Source organism: Ambystoma mexicanum, chromosome 10, assembly GCF_040938575.1.
Source record: "Ambystoma mexicanum isolate Mex_15411 chromosome 10, UKY_AmexF1_1, whole genome shotgun sequence".
NCBI classification, from domain to species: domain Eukaryota; kingdom Metazoa; phylum Chordata; class Amphibia; order Caudata; family Ambystomatidae; genus Ambystoma; species Ambystoma mexicanum.
The window spans coordinates 693,128,572-693,147,329 of record NC_090932.1 but is presented as its reverse complement, the minus strand read 5'-3'; the positions used below and the strand labels follow the sequence as shown (position 1 = coordinate 693,147,329).

At 48.1% G+C, this 18,758-nt stretch overlaps 1 protein-coding gene across 6 annotated transcripts in view; it reads right to left on the bottom strand.

Moving 5' to 3' along the window:
- Positions 1-18,758, bottom strand: part of TRIP12 (thyroid hormone receptor interactor 12) — a 2,051,777-nt gene that overhangs the window by 749,938 nt on the left and 1,283,081 nt on the right. For all 6 annotated transcript variants that reach the window (XM_069618297.1, XM_069618300.1, XM_069618299.1 and 3 more), the window contains one exon: positions 6,911-7,052. In XM_069618297.1, the coding sequence (XP_069474398.1) occupies positions 6,911-7,052 (142 nt within the window). The remainder of the gene's footprint in view (positions 1-6,910; positions 7,053-18,758) is intronic.

Genomic DNA, 18,758 nt, shown 5'->3' with positions numbered 1-18,758 from the left:
TGAGGCTGTGGTGTCCTGGGCAGTCCCTGTCACGCCAGACTGGGGGATGCATACCTTCCTGCGAAGCAGAGGGCTAGGACGTGTACCAGGTAACATGTTTTGCCCAATCCCATCTGGATGCGCGCTACCCTGCCTGATCTCCGAGCAGGAAAGGCGCCGGTTGAGCTGCCATTTTGTCTGGCCCGGTGGCCATTTTGTCTTGCTCCACGCCACGTGCCGGAGGCATGGTGAGTGCTGAGTTGGGTCCAGTCTCTAGCTGCACACTGAATAGCGAAGGCTGGGACCTTCCCTGCACCTCAGATCGAGACCTGGGAGGAGGAGTGCCCTTGGCCATGGTGCCGGTAGTGCTGCGTACAGGGGCCCCCTCAGATATGGGTCTGGTATTAGGGCAAAGCCCCTCTGGTTTGAGCCCGGTAATAGAGCCTTGCAGCCCCTCAGCAGTAGGATCTTGCGACCCCTCAGCCCGGTAGCTGGAGTAGCCTTGGTCTTCTTGGTGGTTTTAGGACCTGGGACATCGCTCCTGTTCGGGCGCTTCTCGGGAAGGAGTCACCCTTACGGGGTGCAGAGGAAAATATAGCACCTACCTTGGGCCTGGTCTTACTCCTCAAGTATGTTTTGAGGTCCTCTGGGGGTGACCTTTCGAAGAGCTCTCTCCACCTCGCCAACAAATTATTCAGGGGGCGCAGGGTCAAGGCGTTGTACACGGTACAGCCATCCCAGCCTTAGTCTGGGCGAAGGCACCAGAGGCAGAGTGTGTGTGTAACGCTCACCTGATTCCCGTAGAGGCGCCGGTCTTGACTGGGCGTATTCCGTATCTTCAAAGGTAATGTGTAACACACGGCTGGCTCTTTGGGCTGGACCTCTGTGCACTGTATGTCTGACTCGAAGGGTAAGATGTCTGCAGATAGAAAATATGGGATTAATGAACTGGGTTATTGAATGCATCTCTCTTCTTCCCTTTCTCTTCTCCTGTAGAACCCCAAAGGTTAACGCTCTCACCTTAGGTAAGTGAACGCAGTGCTCTCCATCTGCCTCGGGGCAGGGTGCTGTAACCAGTTTCTTCACTGGATAAGGGGAGCAGGCCTCTTGACTTCAGAGGACTGCTGTCCGTCGTTTACTGCACGAACGGTAAGTTTCGAGTAATTCTAATGTCTTTAAAGTCTTTAGTAATGATGTCTCTTGTTTTGCAGGGTTCCGGCGATGGCGGATGACTGGCTGAAGTGAGTTGAAGATGGAGCCTGTGTGTTGAATAGAAGCGCCTGGAAGCACGTAAGTAAGCGCTTGTTGCCTGCTTCACGATGCGCTCTGTCTTTTTATTTTGCAGGTACAAGTTCGGAGCGGCTGCAGGGTGCCGGAATACCCACTGGGTTAGATGTGGAAAGGAGTAATGGCACGTGAGTATTAAAGTTCCCCAATGTCTTTAAACGCACCTTGTTTTGTCTTTCAGGTGCGGGATGCAGCGGCGAAGGCCTCCGGAGCGTGCGAAGAGTTGGTAAGCTTTTGTCTTTCAGATGCCGGAATGCAGTGCGAAGACCTCCGGAGCGCACGAAGAGTAGGTAAGCCTTTGTCTTTCAGATGCCGGAATGCAGCGCGAGGCGTTGGTGACAGCCGATGGACCAGGTAAGTGAAGCGCTGTCACTGAAGACCGTAATGCTAACCTGTTCTTTCTTGTCTTTATAGGTGTTGCTGGAGACTGGATTCAGGATGGTAAGCCTTTTTCCTTAGGCCCAGGATCAGATGCAGAAGACACGATGAGCGTTCTGCTGCAGAGGATGCAGAATAACGCAAAGCAAGATTCATCCATCGGGTGTGGTTTAAATAGCCTCCTGTAGTGCTTAGGTGTCTCCTTCCACAGCCACGCCTAGGTGAGAAAAGAGTTCCTGCTTTCCAGAAGAGTTCCAGTGTTCTGAACCTAGGGAGTGGCTCCTGCCCCACCCAACAGGAAAAGTAGTTCCAAACAGAAGAGGATCAGAGGCTCAACTGGCAGGCAAGTAAGCAGCATGGTCTGCTGCAGGTAAGTCCACCCAAGCATTATGAGCCCGGCGCTTCCAGCGCTGGGACTGGGCATATTTATGAGCCTGGTGCCACTGGCGCCAGGACTGGGTCCAAAAGGTCCCAATTGGGACTGGTTGGCACTCGGAACCTGGGTTATGGATCTGCTTCCAAGGGAGTTGGGAAAACCCTGACCTTTTGGAAGCAGAGATCATGACAGTGTGAGGGTCGGACATAGTTAAGGGACCCTTGCAGGCTTGACACCTGCAGAAACCCACCGTCGTTATGCGCCAGGGAGGAGCGTGGCTGGCACCAGAGGACAGAGCAGTACCTGACAATTGGAAGAGAAAACAGAAAAAAGAGAATAACTTCTTCTGGGGAAGAGTGCGTGGAATAACCAGGCCAGAGGCTTAACGCAGGAGCACTGGTGAAAGCAGTCCATTACCGGCGTTGGGCGGAGTCAGGGGAGCACATGTTCCCAGGGCCACGCCCCTGCGCTCCTCTAGATTTACAGGGGAAGACAATTTTTCTGGTGAAAAAGGTTCAGTTTCCCGTCCCTAGCTTGGGACACCCATACAGTATGGAGGGGACGGGACATAGGAGTATTACATTTAAATGATCGCTAAGGTGAGTATAAGATTACACCTGCTGCATCTTTACTTTGGTGGAGGTGGCTAGCCTGCTCGTGTCACGTAATCCTACCTCCAGGTCCAACAGGTCAGCCGGGTCAATTAAGCAATTGAGCAACTGGTGCAATTCTGCACCCGCCAAGGAATCCATCCCAAAAAGGATTGGATACCCACTCTTCATCGAAAATGCATAGACATTGTGCACTCGCCCTGAAAAGTCCTGTGCGGAACACAGAAGGGAGCTTAAAACCCCCAATCCCCTGCTTATCAAACAAAGGAGCACGAGGATCTCTCTATACACAGCTGGTACTAACACTAAGAGTGGCTATGAGTAGTTGGGGTACCCAAGATTGAGTCCAACTTTGAGCAAGGTTACCGTCCTGATGAAGGACTTATAACCAGCATTCTGCGAACGCCAGGAAAAAACATATTTTAGCAGAAAGGCTGAAACACGTTAGGCAACGTTTGTATGCAGTACCCTTTGGGAACACTACACACAGCTATGACTATAGGTGTAAGCAAACCAACCTTTGGTACAAGTATGAACTACACAGTTTTGGTAGCGTGTTGAGCAGCCAGGCTTATCTCAAGAGGGGAATTTGAGCCGTAATGATGTTACACAGAGGACTACAATCACAGGTGTTCAAATAAACTCTTACACTCAAGGTTTCTAGGATAAACACTTATTAATTTATCAGTCAGTTATAAAGCATTCATTAGGAGGCAATGAAATAATAATATACAAATATACTTCAATACATTTCAAAGAGGAGTAAAAGGTAAAGGTTATCAGAACATAAAAGACTACAATAATTCTTACAGTGTAGATACTTTGAGCTCACCACAAGAGTCAATTCAGCACAATAGGCTAGGCCAAAGTCAATGGGCTAAAGTCTTGGATAGGATAAAGCGGCTCTGGTAAGTAAACAGAAAAGTCTCGGCACAAGTTCTTAGAAGTAGTTTGTAAAAGGAAGAATCATATGTGGGGTCACAAGCTGATTAGGCCTGCGAGTTGCAAAAGTTTCAAGCACTTTCACGGCGAGAGGCAAGTACTCAGTCTTGTTTTACAGTACCTTTCAATGAAGAAAAGGATGCAGCTGATGGCTTCTGTTCCTGGCAGTTCCTGCAGATCTCACTGTTCCTGGGACTCCTGCACTGGGACTGGCCAAGAGCTTGCAACGGGCAATCTTCAAATCAATGGCTGTTCAGTGTTTCAGCTACCGCACTGGTAACAACGCTGGTCCTGGCTGTCAAGGTGGGATGTCCCTGCTTCTAGGGTCCTACACTCAGCAAAGGGGGGTCAGGCTCGGTCGGTGCGACGTCGTGGGAGTCCAGAGGATCTTCCAAACTTTTTCAGCCAGTTTACAAGTAACCCACACAATCTGGTGTCCCTCTCCCTGGCTCTACGGTTTCCTGCAGCACTCTGAGGAAATAAAACCAGCTCTGAGATAGGTGTCCAGGTGGCTTATTTGGGAGTTGATTAGTCCTCCCAACTCAAAAGGGAGAAGTCGTCCTTTGCAGGGCTTCTCTGTCGATGTGAACTTGGCGATTTGGACCTGTAGCAGGGAGTCACCGGGCAAACCAACGGTCCAGGAGTTGCAGCAGGCATCCTCTTCAAGCTCTTCTTCGGTTCATTCGTCCAGTGGTCGACTCTGCCATCCAAGCCAAGAGACTAGTCTCTTATTCAGTTCTCTCCCAATCATTCCAGCCTAGCTGCCACTCACCCAGCAGGGTGGCTGTCCTTGCCGGACAGTCAGCCAGCCAATCATCACAGAGTGCATTCGGGTCTCCTCGGCGCACCTCCGTCACTTCCTGCCTACCCCAGGCACTCTGGAGCCAGAGGCGGTCTTCAATCGTGAAGCCTGGCAACGGCGAATGAACAAAGACCAAACCTGGTTTGGCGTGCAGAGAAAAACTCTAGAAGAACCTTTCCACAAAGAAATGGCGAAAAAAAAGACCAGGACCCGTTTTAACAAAGGAGGCTCAGACGCCATCTTGAAAAACATGGCTCCCATGATTTAATGTTACCGGGGCTACAAATAGTTTGCGGTCAGGAAAAATCATGGTAGTTCGTTGTAAAACCACTTCCAGCCATTATGAGAGGAAAGGGTTACATTTGACAGTTACCGGAGTATCTAGACATAGGGGATACTAAGTAGCCCCTCCAGCACTTTATTATAAGATAGGAGGGGCTGGGTCAATTTCACTTTACTTACTCTGGGAAACAGTAGTTTATCCAGGAGAAGGTAGTTAAACCTTGGTAAAGCCTGAAAGGCTTCCCTGTGTCACTGCACGGAAGGTGTGGTGTGATAACATTCAAATAGATGATTGCTTTGGAGTTGGTTAGACTCCATAACCAAAGAAAACAGAGGTAAAACACATATCAAAATACATGAAAGAGTGGGGAAAAAGGGTCACACTCTCCAGGTAAAAAATCAAGCCCTCAAAATCCAGCAAAGTTTCTGGGGGGTCTCTAAGGTGAAGGGAATTAGCAAATCTTTGAGAATTCTCCCTAACACACGTGGCATATTTTCCTTAGAGGACAGTACAATCATGAAGTTCACAATGTCTGCATAATGTCTATGTAGGCAATAATTCTTTTTGACTAGGGGATTTTGTGTCATTCACCCTTCCTAGTGGAGGTACAGATTACAGATGTTGTAGTTGTTTTTTCCTAATGAAACCACCCAAACAGGTCATCCAGATCTAATTGTTAAAAACGGTGTAGCAGAAATGTTTTCGAAGTCACTGTGTACTAACTCCAATGCACTAAATGGTTTAAGAATGTGTATGGTTGATTATTGATGAGTTTGTTTATATGAGCATGTCTAGTGTGTATAATATATGTGAGATAAAAAGTACAATGAATTTTTTAAATTAAATTCATTAAAGAAGTAAATTCTCATATAAATCGTACTCTAATGTTCAATGGTGGTTATTGACTAGCCATTAAGACAGATGAGGATAATCAAAACTGTTGTGACTGTAAGGGAGGGGTAACCGATCTCCACACTTGTGTTAGTGTAATGTTTGAAACCAGACAGCTTCAGACATATTGCAGTCAAACGTTTCATGCAACAAATGTTAAGCCGTGTTCCGAAACTTTGTGCGGAGTGTGCATAAGCAAGGAAATGTGGTATAGGGGCAAAGTGACGTTGTATATGCACCACCGACATGTCTGGAGTTTAGGAGCAGCGCGGTCGAGGCATCCAGAGGATGAGGATATGTTGCAGAGCAGCACTACACCCCACGTTTCAATTTTCTGAGCAACTGACGCTGAGGTCGAATGATCTATCAAGATGAGTAATCTGTGGGAGAAATGCAATTAATTGAAAAGGAAATCTCTGTTAACAGCTGGTAGCAATGTATATAGTCCCACACAGGCACACAATAAAATACACAACATAATATATCCTGAAAATATATACATTAGTAGAGATAGGTACTGCAATGAGTAATAGTTTAAATGAGTTTAGCCAACGATAGTTAAGATACCGAGCTCACTCCTAAAGCCAGTAAAAACATACATGTTCACTTACATACAATACTACAAACGTCTAAGGCTCAGTAAGCGTGAGTGGCAGTAATTGCAAATGCAATAGGACTTTAAAACTCACAGAAGGCATTTAAAATGATTGTAAATGTAGTACTAAGTCTAGAAAATATCCAGTTCACCCCTAAGAACTGGAAGCACAGGGCTTGCTTCTTCTGATAATGTGCTGCCAGTGTAACAATCGGGACAGTGGCATGGTATCAAAGCGGAGTTTGTAATGCCTCCCTCTTTAGAAGTAAAATTAGTTTGCAAAGCCTACTGCAAACCAGCAGAGAACCAGCCATGTCAGCATCTCAAATTACTATTAGTTGCTGCAGCATTAGTCTAGGAAGCGAGAGTTTCAAGACAACAGCATACACAATTGTTTGGATGAACATCATTAACTATAGGAAGGAAGCCAAAAGCCAAATGGCTGTACCTCATGAAAAAAAAACACACTTCTCTCAGCATTATTTCTGACACTATGGTGGCACTACTGGCATCTCAGCCAAAACTAAAAGGAAAAGAAAACTATAGAATGACCTTTAAGTGTGCATATTCAATCTCTACACAGAAATGATCAAATATATGTACTAATGCAAGTAGGGCTACATAGAAATAAACATATTAATGTTGTAACATTAATAGTAAAGACATTTAGTAGACTGTTCTGTGGAAGACCCTGTAACAGGTTAACAAAAGTACTGTTAAAAGTAGAACACTGTTTGATGAAAAGTGCAAGAGTTTTTGTCCTAACCTGTAGATTGAGTTGTTCAGTTGCAGCACATAGTCTCTGAAGAACGTTTAGTGCTGGATTGCTTCCATCCATGTTCTCAGAATTGAAATAACGCTCCACAAATTTATGAGCTTGCTCCTTTATCCAACCCCTAATTTTTTCACTGAGAAATAAAAGGAAGACTTTTCATAACTATCAGTGAGGAATAAAACAAATGATTTACAGAAAATACTTTCAAATATAGTGCCACATCTACAGGATTAAAGCGGAATCAGGAAAATTCACCAAGCAATTGCATAGATTTCACAGAGCGTGCAATTTATAATGTCTAATATTGAAGATAAAGGAGTTTTCATTTATGGTCATTAATTCATAAAGATGGCTCTAAATCTGATTCTAGATCAGCTCCCAACAAGATGGAAATTAGCATTCCAAATCAAAGGCTGCAAAAACTAAAGCATTTATTTACCTTAAAAACTTGCAATCCTGTAAACTAATGTATTCGTCTGTTTGCATTGACAGTGTAATTGCAAAATAAAATTGAAGAGGGAAATAACAAAATTGCTTACCTGCAGTAAGATTCTAATGGATAACATTGCCCACTGGAGTAAAATTAATTCAGACATCTTAAAACCCACCAGTCGATGTGGGGTCAACTGCAGTTAGATCGATCAAAGAGAAGAGCACCAATGGCACCCCGAATGTGCATGAGGAACATATATGAAACTAACCGTGGCCCCTTAAGATGGTTTCACACGATTTCCCCCCACTAGAAGAGCTACGCCCTCCAACCCAATTGAGGTTGCATATAATCACAGTACAAATGTCAAGGAAAAACGGAGCTTAAATAAACAATCAGAGAACGGTTGCTTCCATCAGCAAACACCCCTTACTGTAAATACTACATCTTCCGATGAATACAGTCATTTCACAAACTGCTAGTCTTAAGAAACACTCTCAAAGTATAGAGTACCAGCTTAATAAGACAAACCAAATATGGAGCCCTCACTCGTCAATGAGTCCAGAGAATAATGGCTGGCAAAAGCAACAGGAAAGGCCCAAGTGGGAGCATGAAAGTAGTCCACAAAAGCAATCCCCTCTACAAAGTTGAAATAGGTGATTGGCCCCTTGTCAAATGGACCAAGATAACAATCGGGAATCTCCCTGGCACCAGCTAACAGCAGGTCTTGAAGAACATTTCAATCTATCTGGAAATTGTTAACCACAATTGCATTATGAAGAGAAGCAAACCGAATGAAAGGTTGGTTACTAATAGGATAATGCTTACACCTAGAGCAGCAGTATTCCTGCTTGGGGTCAAGGCAAAGGAGACTCCTCTCCTTTGATGTGTGCAAAGGAGGGGGAGAACACTGGGAAATGAATCTTCAGTAGGAAGCTGGCATAGCAGGTGCTAGGAAAGATTTTCTTTTTGCCGCTTCCATCCCATAGACTTCCACGGGACACCCTTTTTGCTGATTTCACGCCTGGCCTGTCTTTTTGGAAGTATAAAAAAGCCTTCTGATCATTTCCTTTGTGCTCAGGATTATGGGGAGATCAATAGTCTATAAGACTATTAGAGCCGAGAGACTGTCTATATGGATATCTTGTATCACAAATGCACACAACAACCTAAAGTGAAATGTGGTAAGTATACTTTGTATCCTTATAGGACATGCATTACTAACCGTAAAAGCATTTCTGATGATTGTATCTGCTTAGAATCACATGCTGTGCATAGACTAGCGAGCAGTACCTGGAATTGGAGGTGGGATGCGAGAAGGACAGTTGAGAAAAGATGTCTTAGTACTGCTTGTCCCACCCGAGAATCAGACCTAGAATGAGTGTCTAGGCAATAGTGTTTTGTAAAGGTGTGTACAGAATTCTGGGTTGCCGCTTTGCAAATGGACTCTAGGGGAACATTTACAAAGAATGCTATGGAAGCCCCAGTGCCTCGAGTAGAATGTGCTCTAGGCTTGAAGGGCAGTTCTCTCTTAGCAAGAGAGAAACAGAGTGTGATGCATTTGACAATCCATTTAGAGATGGTAGATTTGGAGACAGGGTCTCCTTCTCTACCTGCTGCCTCTGAAACGAAAAACTGATTTGTTTTTCTTAGTGGTCGAGTTCTTTCCACGTAAAACATGACTGCTCTGCTTACATTCAGTGTGTGCCGGTTTCTTTCTCCCATGTTTGAGGGATTTTGAAAGAACGTTGGTAGTTCTATGGATTGGTTCACATGGAACCTTGAAAGGAATTTGGGCGCAAACCTAGGGTGAGCGCGCAGAACCACATTATCTTTTTGAACTGTTACAGAGGAGTGTAGAACAGAGCGCTTGTAGTTCACCAACTCTCCTAATGGAAGTAATGGCTATTAAAAAGGCAGTTTTGTAGATGAGAACTGAGACTTGCTTTATGCATGGGCTCGAAAGGAGACCCCATTAGTTTAGTCAACACCACGTTAGGAGCTGGGTTAGAGATGGGAGGATGAATTCTTTTTACTCCCTACATGAAAGCCTTAATAACTGATATCTTCCACCACAACACCTTTTGTTGTGATGTAGTGTAGACTGAAAGAGCAGCTAAGTGAACTTTTAGCAAGTTAAAACTAGGCCCGGGTCAACTAAATGGGTCAGGAACAAAACAATATGTGTAGGAGAGCAGTCAATGGGGTTGATGCTCTTAGAGTGGCACCAGATAACAAAATGTTTCCACTTACTGGAATAACAATATCGTGTGTTAGGTTTTCTTGCCTCCCTGAGTATGTCCATACGTCTGAGGGAGTTGCAGGTGCCCAAACTCTACGACCTCAGGAGTCAGGCCGCTAAATTCAATGTTTGCGGGCATGGGTGAAGTGTTTCCCCCTTGTCTTGCGACATGTTGTACGGGCAAGTCAGCTTCATTGGAGGAGATAAGGACATCTCCATCAGATAAGCGAACCAAGGTTGGCGGGCCCACATGGGAGCCACCAATATCATTGTGACTGGTTCCTGGTGCGTCTTGTGCACTATCTTATTGAGTAGGGGAGTCTGAGGAAAAGCATAAACAAATTTCCCTGAACATGTTATCCATTCCCCTTTGAACGGTTCTGGGGGTACCTGGAGTCGTAATCTTAGCATTGAGCGTTCTCCAGAGTTTCGAACAAGTCGATCTGTGGGAAGCCCCATCCTGCCAAAACGTTGGAGACTATGTCTTCGTGTAATTGCCATTCGTATTCCATGGGTAGTGGGAAATCTCTGCCGAGTACGTCTGCCAGAAGATTGAGTTCCCCTGAAACACGTTTTGACAACAGGAACATGTGTTTGAGAACCCACTTCCAAATGTTCTGGGGCAGTTTGGACAGCCCTGGAGAGGGGAGTGCCCCCTTGTTTGTTCAGATAGTACATGGCCGTGGTGCTGTCTGAGGATCTGGACCGTCTTTCCCTGCAGTTGTGTCTGGAAAGCTTTCAGTGCTTTGAATGCTGCTAATAGTTACAACAGGTTTATGTGGTTGGATGCCATGTCTGACTACCAAACTCTGTGCGCTGTCTGTTGAAGCAGGTGAGCTCCCCACCCTGTGAGAGATGTGTCTGTAGTTAGAGCGGCCTCCACTGCGGGGGTGGTGAAGGATTTCCCCTTCAAGAGGTTCTCCCTCAACCACCACCGTAGCGAGAGAGCGAGGGCTGGCGAGACAACCACTAGATCATCCCATTGTCCGCTGGCCTGACACCACTGGCTGTTGAGCCACTCCTGCACTGGACGCATGCACAAGCATGCGTGAGGAACAAAAAAATGCATGACGCCATCATTGCCAACAGTCGCATAGCTTTGCGTACCATCACCTCTCGACTGGTGAATAAATGTGGTTAAATATTGAGGGATTTGAAACAGCATGTTTTGGGCCCTCTCGTAGGAGGGAAGACGAGGCCATCCTTTGTTCGAATTAGAGCCCATAGGAACTGTTTGACCTGGCTGGGGTCTAGGCCAGAAGAATAGACTTAATAAAAGATCTATAGTTCTTTGGGTATTTGACAGGCAGGTTTCGTAGGAATACCTTGTTATGAGCCAGTCGAAGTAAGGATGAACTGGGATGGATTGCCTGTGCAGGTGTGCTGCTGCCACTGCCAGTACCTTTGTAAATACCATTGGTGCAGAAGCTATGCCAAAGGGTAGTACTTTGAACTGATAGTGCTGGTCTTGAATCATGAATCAGGTATTTTCTGTGCGCCGGCAACAGTGAAATATTAAAGTATGCATCTTTCATGTCCAATGTTGCCATGTAATCCCCCTGTGAGAGCAGGGGAATTACCTCTTGCAGAGTGACCATCCGAAACTTTTGGGGCTTCACAAATTAATTTGTTGGGTGCAGATCTAGTACAGGGTGCATGATGAGATACTTTTTGGGTACAAGGAAGTACACTGAATAAATACCCTTTTTTACCTGTAAAAGAGGTAAAACCTCTATGGCGCCATTTTCCTGCAGGGTCTCAACTTCTTGTAGCAGGATTCGCAGATGTTCTGGTATCAGGCGTCTTGCTCGTGGCGGTCTGAACTGTGGGGTCCGGCTGAACTCTATACAGTAACTGTGGGCGACGGTCTTTAGCACCCACTGGTCTGAAGTTATTCCCTCCCATGCTCGAAAAAACTATGTTAGCCGGCCCCTGAACAGGGATGCATGGGAGGGGACCCGGAACTGCGGGTCATTTCTGGCCCGAGGCCGGGGAGTCTTGGCCTATTCCTTTAACGCGTGGTTGCCCTCTTGTGGCGTGTGGTAGCTGCTGGTCCCTTGAGGAGAGGACCAGTTATTCCCTGAGATGTATTGATTTTGAGGGAATTATTGCCCACGAAAGGAACGTCTATTCCTGCACCCCCTTCTTTGTGAAGGTCTCTGGATGATCTGATCCAGAGTCTTAAGGGTGTCATACTCCATTGTTGCTGTTTCGAGGGCTTCATCCACTGCCTTTCCGAATAAATTAGTATCTTCACTGGTTTATTTATAAGTGAAGCTTGTGTCTCTGGCTTGAACCCAGAGTTTCTTAGCCATGTGTGCCTTTTCAGTAGGGTACCTTGAGCCAAAGACCTTCCGGCAGTTTCTGCTGCATCCAAAGTATTCGTTAGCATACTTTGGTTAACTTGCCTGCCCAGTGTCACGGTTGAGAGCAGACGGGCTCGCAGTGGCTCAGGAACTTCTTAAAGGCCTTTCTCTAGCTTGGCCCATTGCGCATCAGCATAGCTGGCTAACAACGCTGTATTGTTGGAGATATGAGTTGAGTAAGCCGCTGCGATCCTTTTACCCAAAGCGTAAAGTCTCTTATATTCCTCGTCAGGCGGTGCCTCCCCAGTGGATAGGGGAACCCCTGCTCTTTTCCTGGTAGCTGTAACAGCCAATTAATCTGGAGTAGAAAGACCCCTATTGTAGATGGGGTTAGAGGGGGAGGATCGAAAAACCTTCTCGACCCTCGGATTCACTGCTCTAGTAAGTGCAGGTGTTAAAGAAGGGGCCAACCTCTTTTTAATTGAAGTAGAGGAATCGCCTGGCTGGCAGGAGGTTTTTCTTTTAAAATGTTCTCCACAAAATCAGCCTCTGGAACGGCTTCTTGAGTAGCAATATTGAAGTGTTCAGCTGCTTTCCTCAATATGGCATTGAAAGCCATTTGATCATCTACCGGGGAGGCCTGTCTAGTGGGGGTGGTAGGAAGGGAGTCCAGGCACAAGGCATCAGATTCCGAGGTTGGAGTAGGTGACTGCCAAGGGAGAGGACAAATTGAGTCCGGGTCTAGTGGGATCTAAATGGACCTCCTCAGAGTCTATAAAGGGATCTTCATTTTGAGCCTCCTCCTCAGTGAGGTCATAAAAGTATTCTTCCTCATCTTGAGTGGGGTCAAAGACCCCTCTGCAGCTTAGCCACAGGGAGATGGGGGGGCGGGAGTATCCTCCCTAGACCTTTTGGGTGTAGACTTCAGTGATTTCCACAAATCTCTCTAGCCTGTCCATACATCCTTCACATTTTTCTGTGGTCCAAATAGATGAACCAGAGCGTTCCAGAGGTGGAAAGTGCTCATCTAGTGGATCCTCTGTCTGTAAACATCAAGATTATTTCTTTACAGCCGAACAAATCCCGTCAGGAGCTTCCGAAAGTCTTTTCCGGGTTCCGGTGGTTGACGCGTGTCTTTTCAACTGTCTGTAGGCCTTTCTGTAGGTTCCGGTAAATTTTTCGGCCTATCCTTGGGCTTCGACGAATCCTTGTGCTTTTCCTTGAGTTTCGACGAATCCTTGGACCTTTGATTGTGGGAATCCGCCGAAATGATTCTGGCGATGCACTCTGTAATTACTTCCTAATCAGGAGGTTCTGAAGTACGGGCCTCTGGTTGCGCGACTACTTTCGGCAGAACCGGGTACTTTTCAGCCGTAGACGCCTTCTTCGATGTGTCTCGGTGGGATGGTGGATTTGGGGTCAGTACCCTTTGATGTAGTAGGCCCAGTCACAAGGCACATCTGCGGTTGCAGGGAGGGTTGCCGACCCTGGCGATTGGCAGGGAGGGTTGCCGACCCTGGTGATTGGCAGGCAGGGCCGAAGTTTTCTGCAGGCATGTTGGCGCTACGGACCGTTTCGACTGTTTAGTCGAAGACGTCCCTGGGGTTGTGTCCTTAGTGTGTGTGGAACATGTGCACCTCTGTCGCTGGGGTGTACATTCCCCAAAGCAGGACCTAGGGCTTGCCTGTCGGGGCTGGGGACAGACAATGCGGAGTGAAGTGCTCCGCCGAAGGTCGATCGTCTCTGAATCGAAGGCTAGTTCGTCACACAACCCCCTCGCCGCAATCAGCAGTTGTGGCAGTGGGAGAACTAGACTCGGCCTGTGACATTCCGTAGGCCTCCCACCGCTTAACATGGCACTCCTTTAAAGTTTTCGGGCGCAGGAGATTGCAAGCCGCACAAACCGACTCGTCGTGGGTGAGGGGTAAACACTGGTTACACTTACGGTGCTCATCTTTCCAAGGAAATTTGGCCCTGTAAACAGAACAAAACCTAAATGGAGTACTCTCTATAGCTGAGGAAATAAACTGACGAATAGACCCAGGGAACAAAGAGGAAAGGGAAAGGCATTCTCAGAAAGGGAAATGTCCACCCCGACCCCCACTCTCCCTAATTGTGTAGGCCGACCAGAAGGCCCGGCCACGTGGACGGCAGTGCCGACCGGGCTCCTTCTGTCGAAGATCCGTGGACCGTCTTCGGTGGGGAAATGGAACAGCCGTCGTTGGAAGGGACGGTAAGGCAATATGAATAACCTTATTATATTACGACCAAAGGTCGAAGAGGACAAAGCAATTTCTCTGGACGAGCTACTCATAATGCGACCAGTATGCTGGGCGGAAATAAACAATCTGAGGGACCTCCATGCGTGAGGGATTCGACGTCCATGTCGACGTCCCCTTTCGATTCTCAAAAGACGAGATGCAATACTCTGCGGTGACCACTGGATGTCGGACTATTTGCACAGCATGTGATTCTAAACAGATTAACAAGCATCAGAAATATATATATTTGTTTTTTAAACTTGTGTTACAAATAAGATGTGTCGAGGATTGGCTGGTGGCAACAGATATTTTCCTACCTTGTTTTGAACTTTTTACTCATGCAATTTTACAATTACTGCAAATGGCTACCAAGACTGGCTAGAACTCCAAAACTAAGATGTGCCTTGAGATGAATGCCTGTCGTTTGGCAACATTGTTCTTTGGCCTTCCTACCACATCAGGGCTAGAATCGCTTTATTTGGAATACCCTTCCTGGGGAAAGCTGCTGCCTTCATGGACCAAGAGCTGGTCTGTGTGCGTGGCCGGATGAGGAATATCATTACTGAGAGACTAGGTCCCTTTATGAATTCCTTTTATTACACTTGCACACATCACGTTACAGTGAAAATAAGTTATATCTGTTAGGGGAGTCCCACTTGCTTCAGGTTCTATAAGCAGTTTCTCTGCACAGCAAGTCTTTTAAAGTCTAAAACGCAACCCTAGCTTAAAGGAAGTTCAGAGAGGCTTGCAGTCTTGAAAAGCAGCAGAAGTCAAAGGTTCCTGTGGCTATTTTCTAGTCTCTAGGAAAGAAGATACAAGAAGACTTAACCAACGTCGTTGACACTGTTAAAAGACTCACTAAAGGGACGCATGCAGCAGCTTGAGTCAGAGGTAAGAGGGGGTTGCCCTGGACACTTCTACATACACTCTAATGCTCTGGAGCGACTTTCTGGAATAAGATAAGCAATAACACTTTCCCCACAGTACCTTAGGTTTCAAGAAAATTCTTGTGGTGGCTGCTCCACGATGTTGCAGCTCTGAACCAGACCTCCAGATTTCTTGGTCTGATGATGAAAGGTAAGATAATGGACAGGCTCTCTCACCAGCAGTCTTGAGGGAGAAATTATAAGTTACTCACCGTAGTGACCAACGTACTATTAGTCCTTAGTCCCCTTTCCTCCAATAACTGTCTTTCTCCTAACCACCAATCACCGGTCTCTGGGTCATACACCCCCAGCCAATGACTGTAATCCACCTAAGCCCCTCCTCCTCTGGCAGCCATCTTCAGATTTGGTAGCATGTTAAGTGGCAGTAGGACCAAGAGAAGAGCCGCAGAGGGGTAGGCGGGAGGGTTCGCATGTGAATCCATGCCACACCCATGCTGGAGAACAACAGTTTCAAGTAAGTAACTTGGTCCTTCTCCAGCATGGGGTCAGGCATGGATTCACATGCTCATGAAGAATACATAGCAGTACAGTACACACATGCACAAACACATCTCAACATTAAGCATCTCTTACCTCCTCACCAGGCTCACCTTCAAGCGAACAGGTTGCGCAGCACTGCCTGGCCGACTCTGGACTCCTCTCTGGAATCCCGGTCGATGCAGTAGAATCTCGTGAAGGTGTGTGTCGAACTCCACGTAGCAGCCCAGCAGGGGGACACCAGACAGGAATGCCGTAGTTGCAGCGATCACTCTGGTCGAATGGGCTTTCGGATGGCCAGCCAACGGTCGGTTCGCCAACCGGTGACAATTGGTGATACAGCCGGAGAGCCACCTGGAAATGGAAGCCTTGGAGAGGGCCTTCCCATGGTTGACAGGTCCAAAATTTACAAACAGCTGTGACGTCTTGCGAGAACTCTTTGTGCGGTCCACGTAGAACTTCAGAGCTCACGCCACATCCAGTGAGTGCAAAGTCCTCTCAGCTGGCGACGAAGGCGATGGGAAGAAAACTGGTAACACCAAGGGCTCGTTGAGATGAAAGTCAGACGGCACCTTGGGCATGAAGGAGGGGTGCGTCCATAGCACTACCCTTGTTTCGTGAAATGTAAAGTACAGAGGTTTACAAGAGAGGGCCTGGATCTCTCCCACTCGTCGTGCGGAGGTGATGGCCACAAGAAACACTGTCTTCCACAATAAGAATTTCAGTGGCGCCGAATGCATAGGCTTGAACGGTGGACCCATGAGCCTAGTCAGTACAACATTGAGCTCCCACGCGGGGGCCTTGACCCGCGGGAACGAACGGAAAAGTCCTTTGATGAACTCCTTGACCAGGCGGAGTGACCACAGCGACGACCGCCCCGGAGTTCTGGCGTAGCGGGAGATAGCCGCCAGATGAATCTTGATGGAACCTTGCCCCAGTCCTGCATTGGCCGGCGCCAGCAAATACGGCAGCACCTGAGGGGCCGTAATACGTAGGGGGTCCATCTTCTGTGCAGGGCACCAAACAGTGAACCTCTTCCACTTAAGTCTGTAGCACTTCAATGTAGACGAAGCCCTGGCAAGCACCTCCTTGCAGTCCGCCGGGATCTCGTATCCTCCAACTCTATCACTGCAGGAGCCAGGCCTGCAAGTTCAGGGACCCTGGGTCGTGGTGCAGGATCGCGCCTCCTCCTCTGCAGAGAAGATCCACGGCCGCTGGAAGTTTGACTGGAGGGGACGCTGACAAATCCAGAAGGTCCGGGTACCATATCTGCCTCGGCCACGCCAGTGCAAAAAGGATCATCTTGCATCGCGACCGTCTTAGTTGATTGACTAGCCGAAGAAGCAACGGCGGCAACACATTAGAGAAACAGCCCGTCCCAGGGGAACAAGAACGCGTCCCCCATGCTCCCCGGCTGGGGAAACCTGCTGGCGAACCGTCGGCACTTGCCGTTTGTTGCCGTCGCAAACAGATCGATGTGGGGATTGCCCCACCGTCGGAACAGAAGATCCACTTTGTCCTGCTGAAGCTCCCACTCGTGGCACGAGCACAGCTCCCTGCTGAGGGAATCGATGATGTTCTTAACTCTTGCCAGATGAAACGGGACGAGGAACATCCCCTGGGCAACAGCCCAGTGCCATAGGTCACGCGCCTCTCTGGAGAGTGCGGGGATCTGGTGCCCACCTGCTTCCAGATGTAGAACATCGTGGTGGTGTTGGCCGTGAAGACCTTTATCACCTTGCCCTTGAGGGACAGAAGAAAAGACTGGAGAGCCCAAAACACTGATCGTAGCTCCTGTACTTTGATATGCAACGCCTTCTCCTCCGGTAACCACAGGCTTTTAGCGTGGAGACCTGCAGTGTGCACGCACCATCCTTCCAGGGAGGCGTTTGTCGTGACCATCTCTGGGTGAGGTGTTGTCTGGAAGGCTGCACCTGCCGACAAATGCGTGCAGACTCCCCACCACCGTATCGCTCGACGGAAACTCTTGTTGAGAGCGATCTTGTCCTCGAAGCTTCCAGATACTTGAATCCAACAGGCATCGAGGAACTCTTGCAGTGGCCGATCCGCAGCCTGCACAGCCGAATGAGGTATATGCATGACGACATCATGCCGAGAAGGGACTTGATGAACCTCACCCTTGTGATCTTCAGGGTCAAGAGCCGTTGTAACTTGCCCAGGATGGCCGCAATGCTCTTCTCGGACGGAGGGGCCAGGCAGGACACCCGGGTTGAGTCGAGACCCCAAGCAAGATTTTGCATATTTCACAGAGAACCCCAGCTCTGTCAGCGATCTCCATAGATTTCGCCCGGATGAGCCAGTCCAGGTATGGGTAAACGTGGATCCCTCAGACGCAGCCGCCAGGAACTTGGTGAAAACCCTTGGCGCCGACTTCAATCCGAAGGGAAGGGCCTTGAACTGGTAATGTTGCCCTTGAAGAACGAAGCGCAGAAACTTGCGGCGTCCCTTGTGAATGGGGATGTGAAAGTAGGCATCATCCAAGTACAGAGAAGATAGGAAATACCTTTCTTCCAGCTGTCCTAGCACATGCTGAAGGGTGACCATCCGAAACTTCTGGGACCTGATGTACTTTTTCAGGCGGCAGAGGTCTAGGATGGGCCTCCAACCGCCAGTCTTATTCTTGACGAGGAAGTACCGAGAGTAAACGCCCGAGCCCCGGAGCCTCTTTGGAAAAAGCTATCGCACCCTTCTTCAGCATGGCCCGCACCTCCAGAAGAAGCTGAGGGACGTTTCTTTCCTGCCTGGCCACTGGTGGTATGCAAGGACACTTTCGTTGGAATTCCAGGGTGTGCCCGTGGGCCGGAGCGTCCAGCACCCACAAGTCAGTGGAGATGGACTCCACAAGCTGACTAAGTTCGCCAACTGGCCTCCTCGCGGGTGGGGGCCCGACGTCACGGCCAGTTCAATCTTGCTTCGCCGTGGAGACGCCGCCTTGGGGACCTTGGCGACGACGGCAACCTCCTCCAGACTTGCTGCGGCCCCTGTAGGCCTCCTGGGCTGAAGAGCAGGACAGTTGTAGGTAGGATGAGGAGCTTCCGCCAAAGCCCTTGAAGGAACCTTGGGATTTGCCTCCAGAAATCCAAAAGTACGGCCGTCGCTGTTTAAGTGTGCCCAAGGGACGACTCGTCTCGGTATCCGCCTTGATGGCCTGAAGG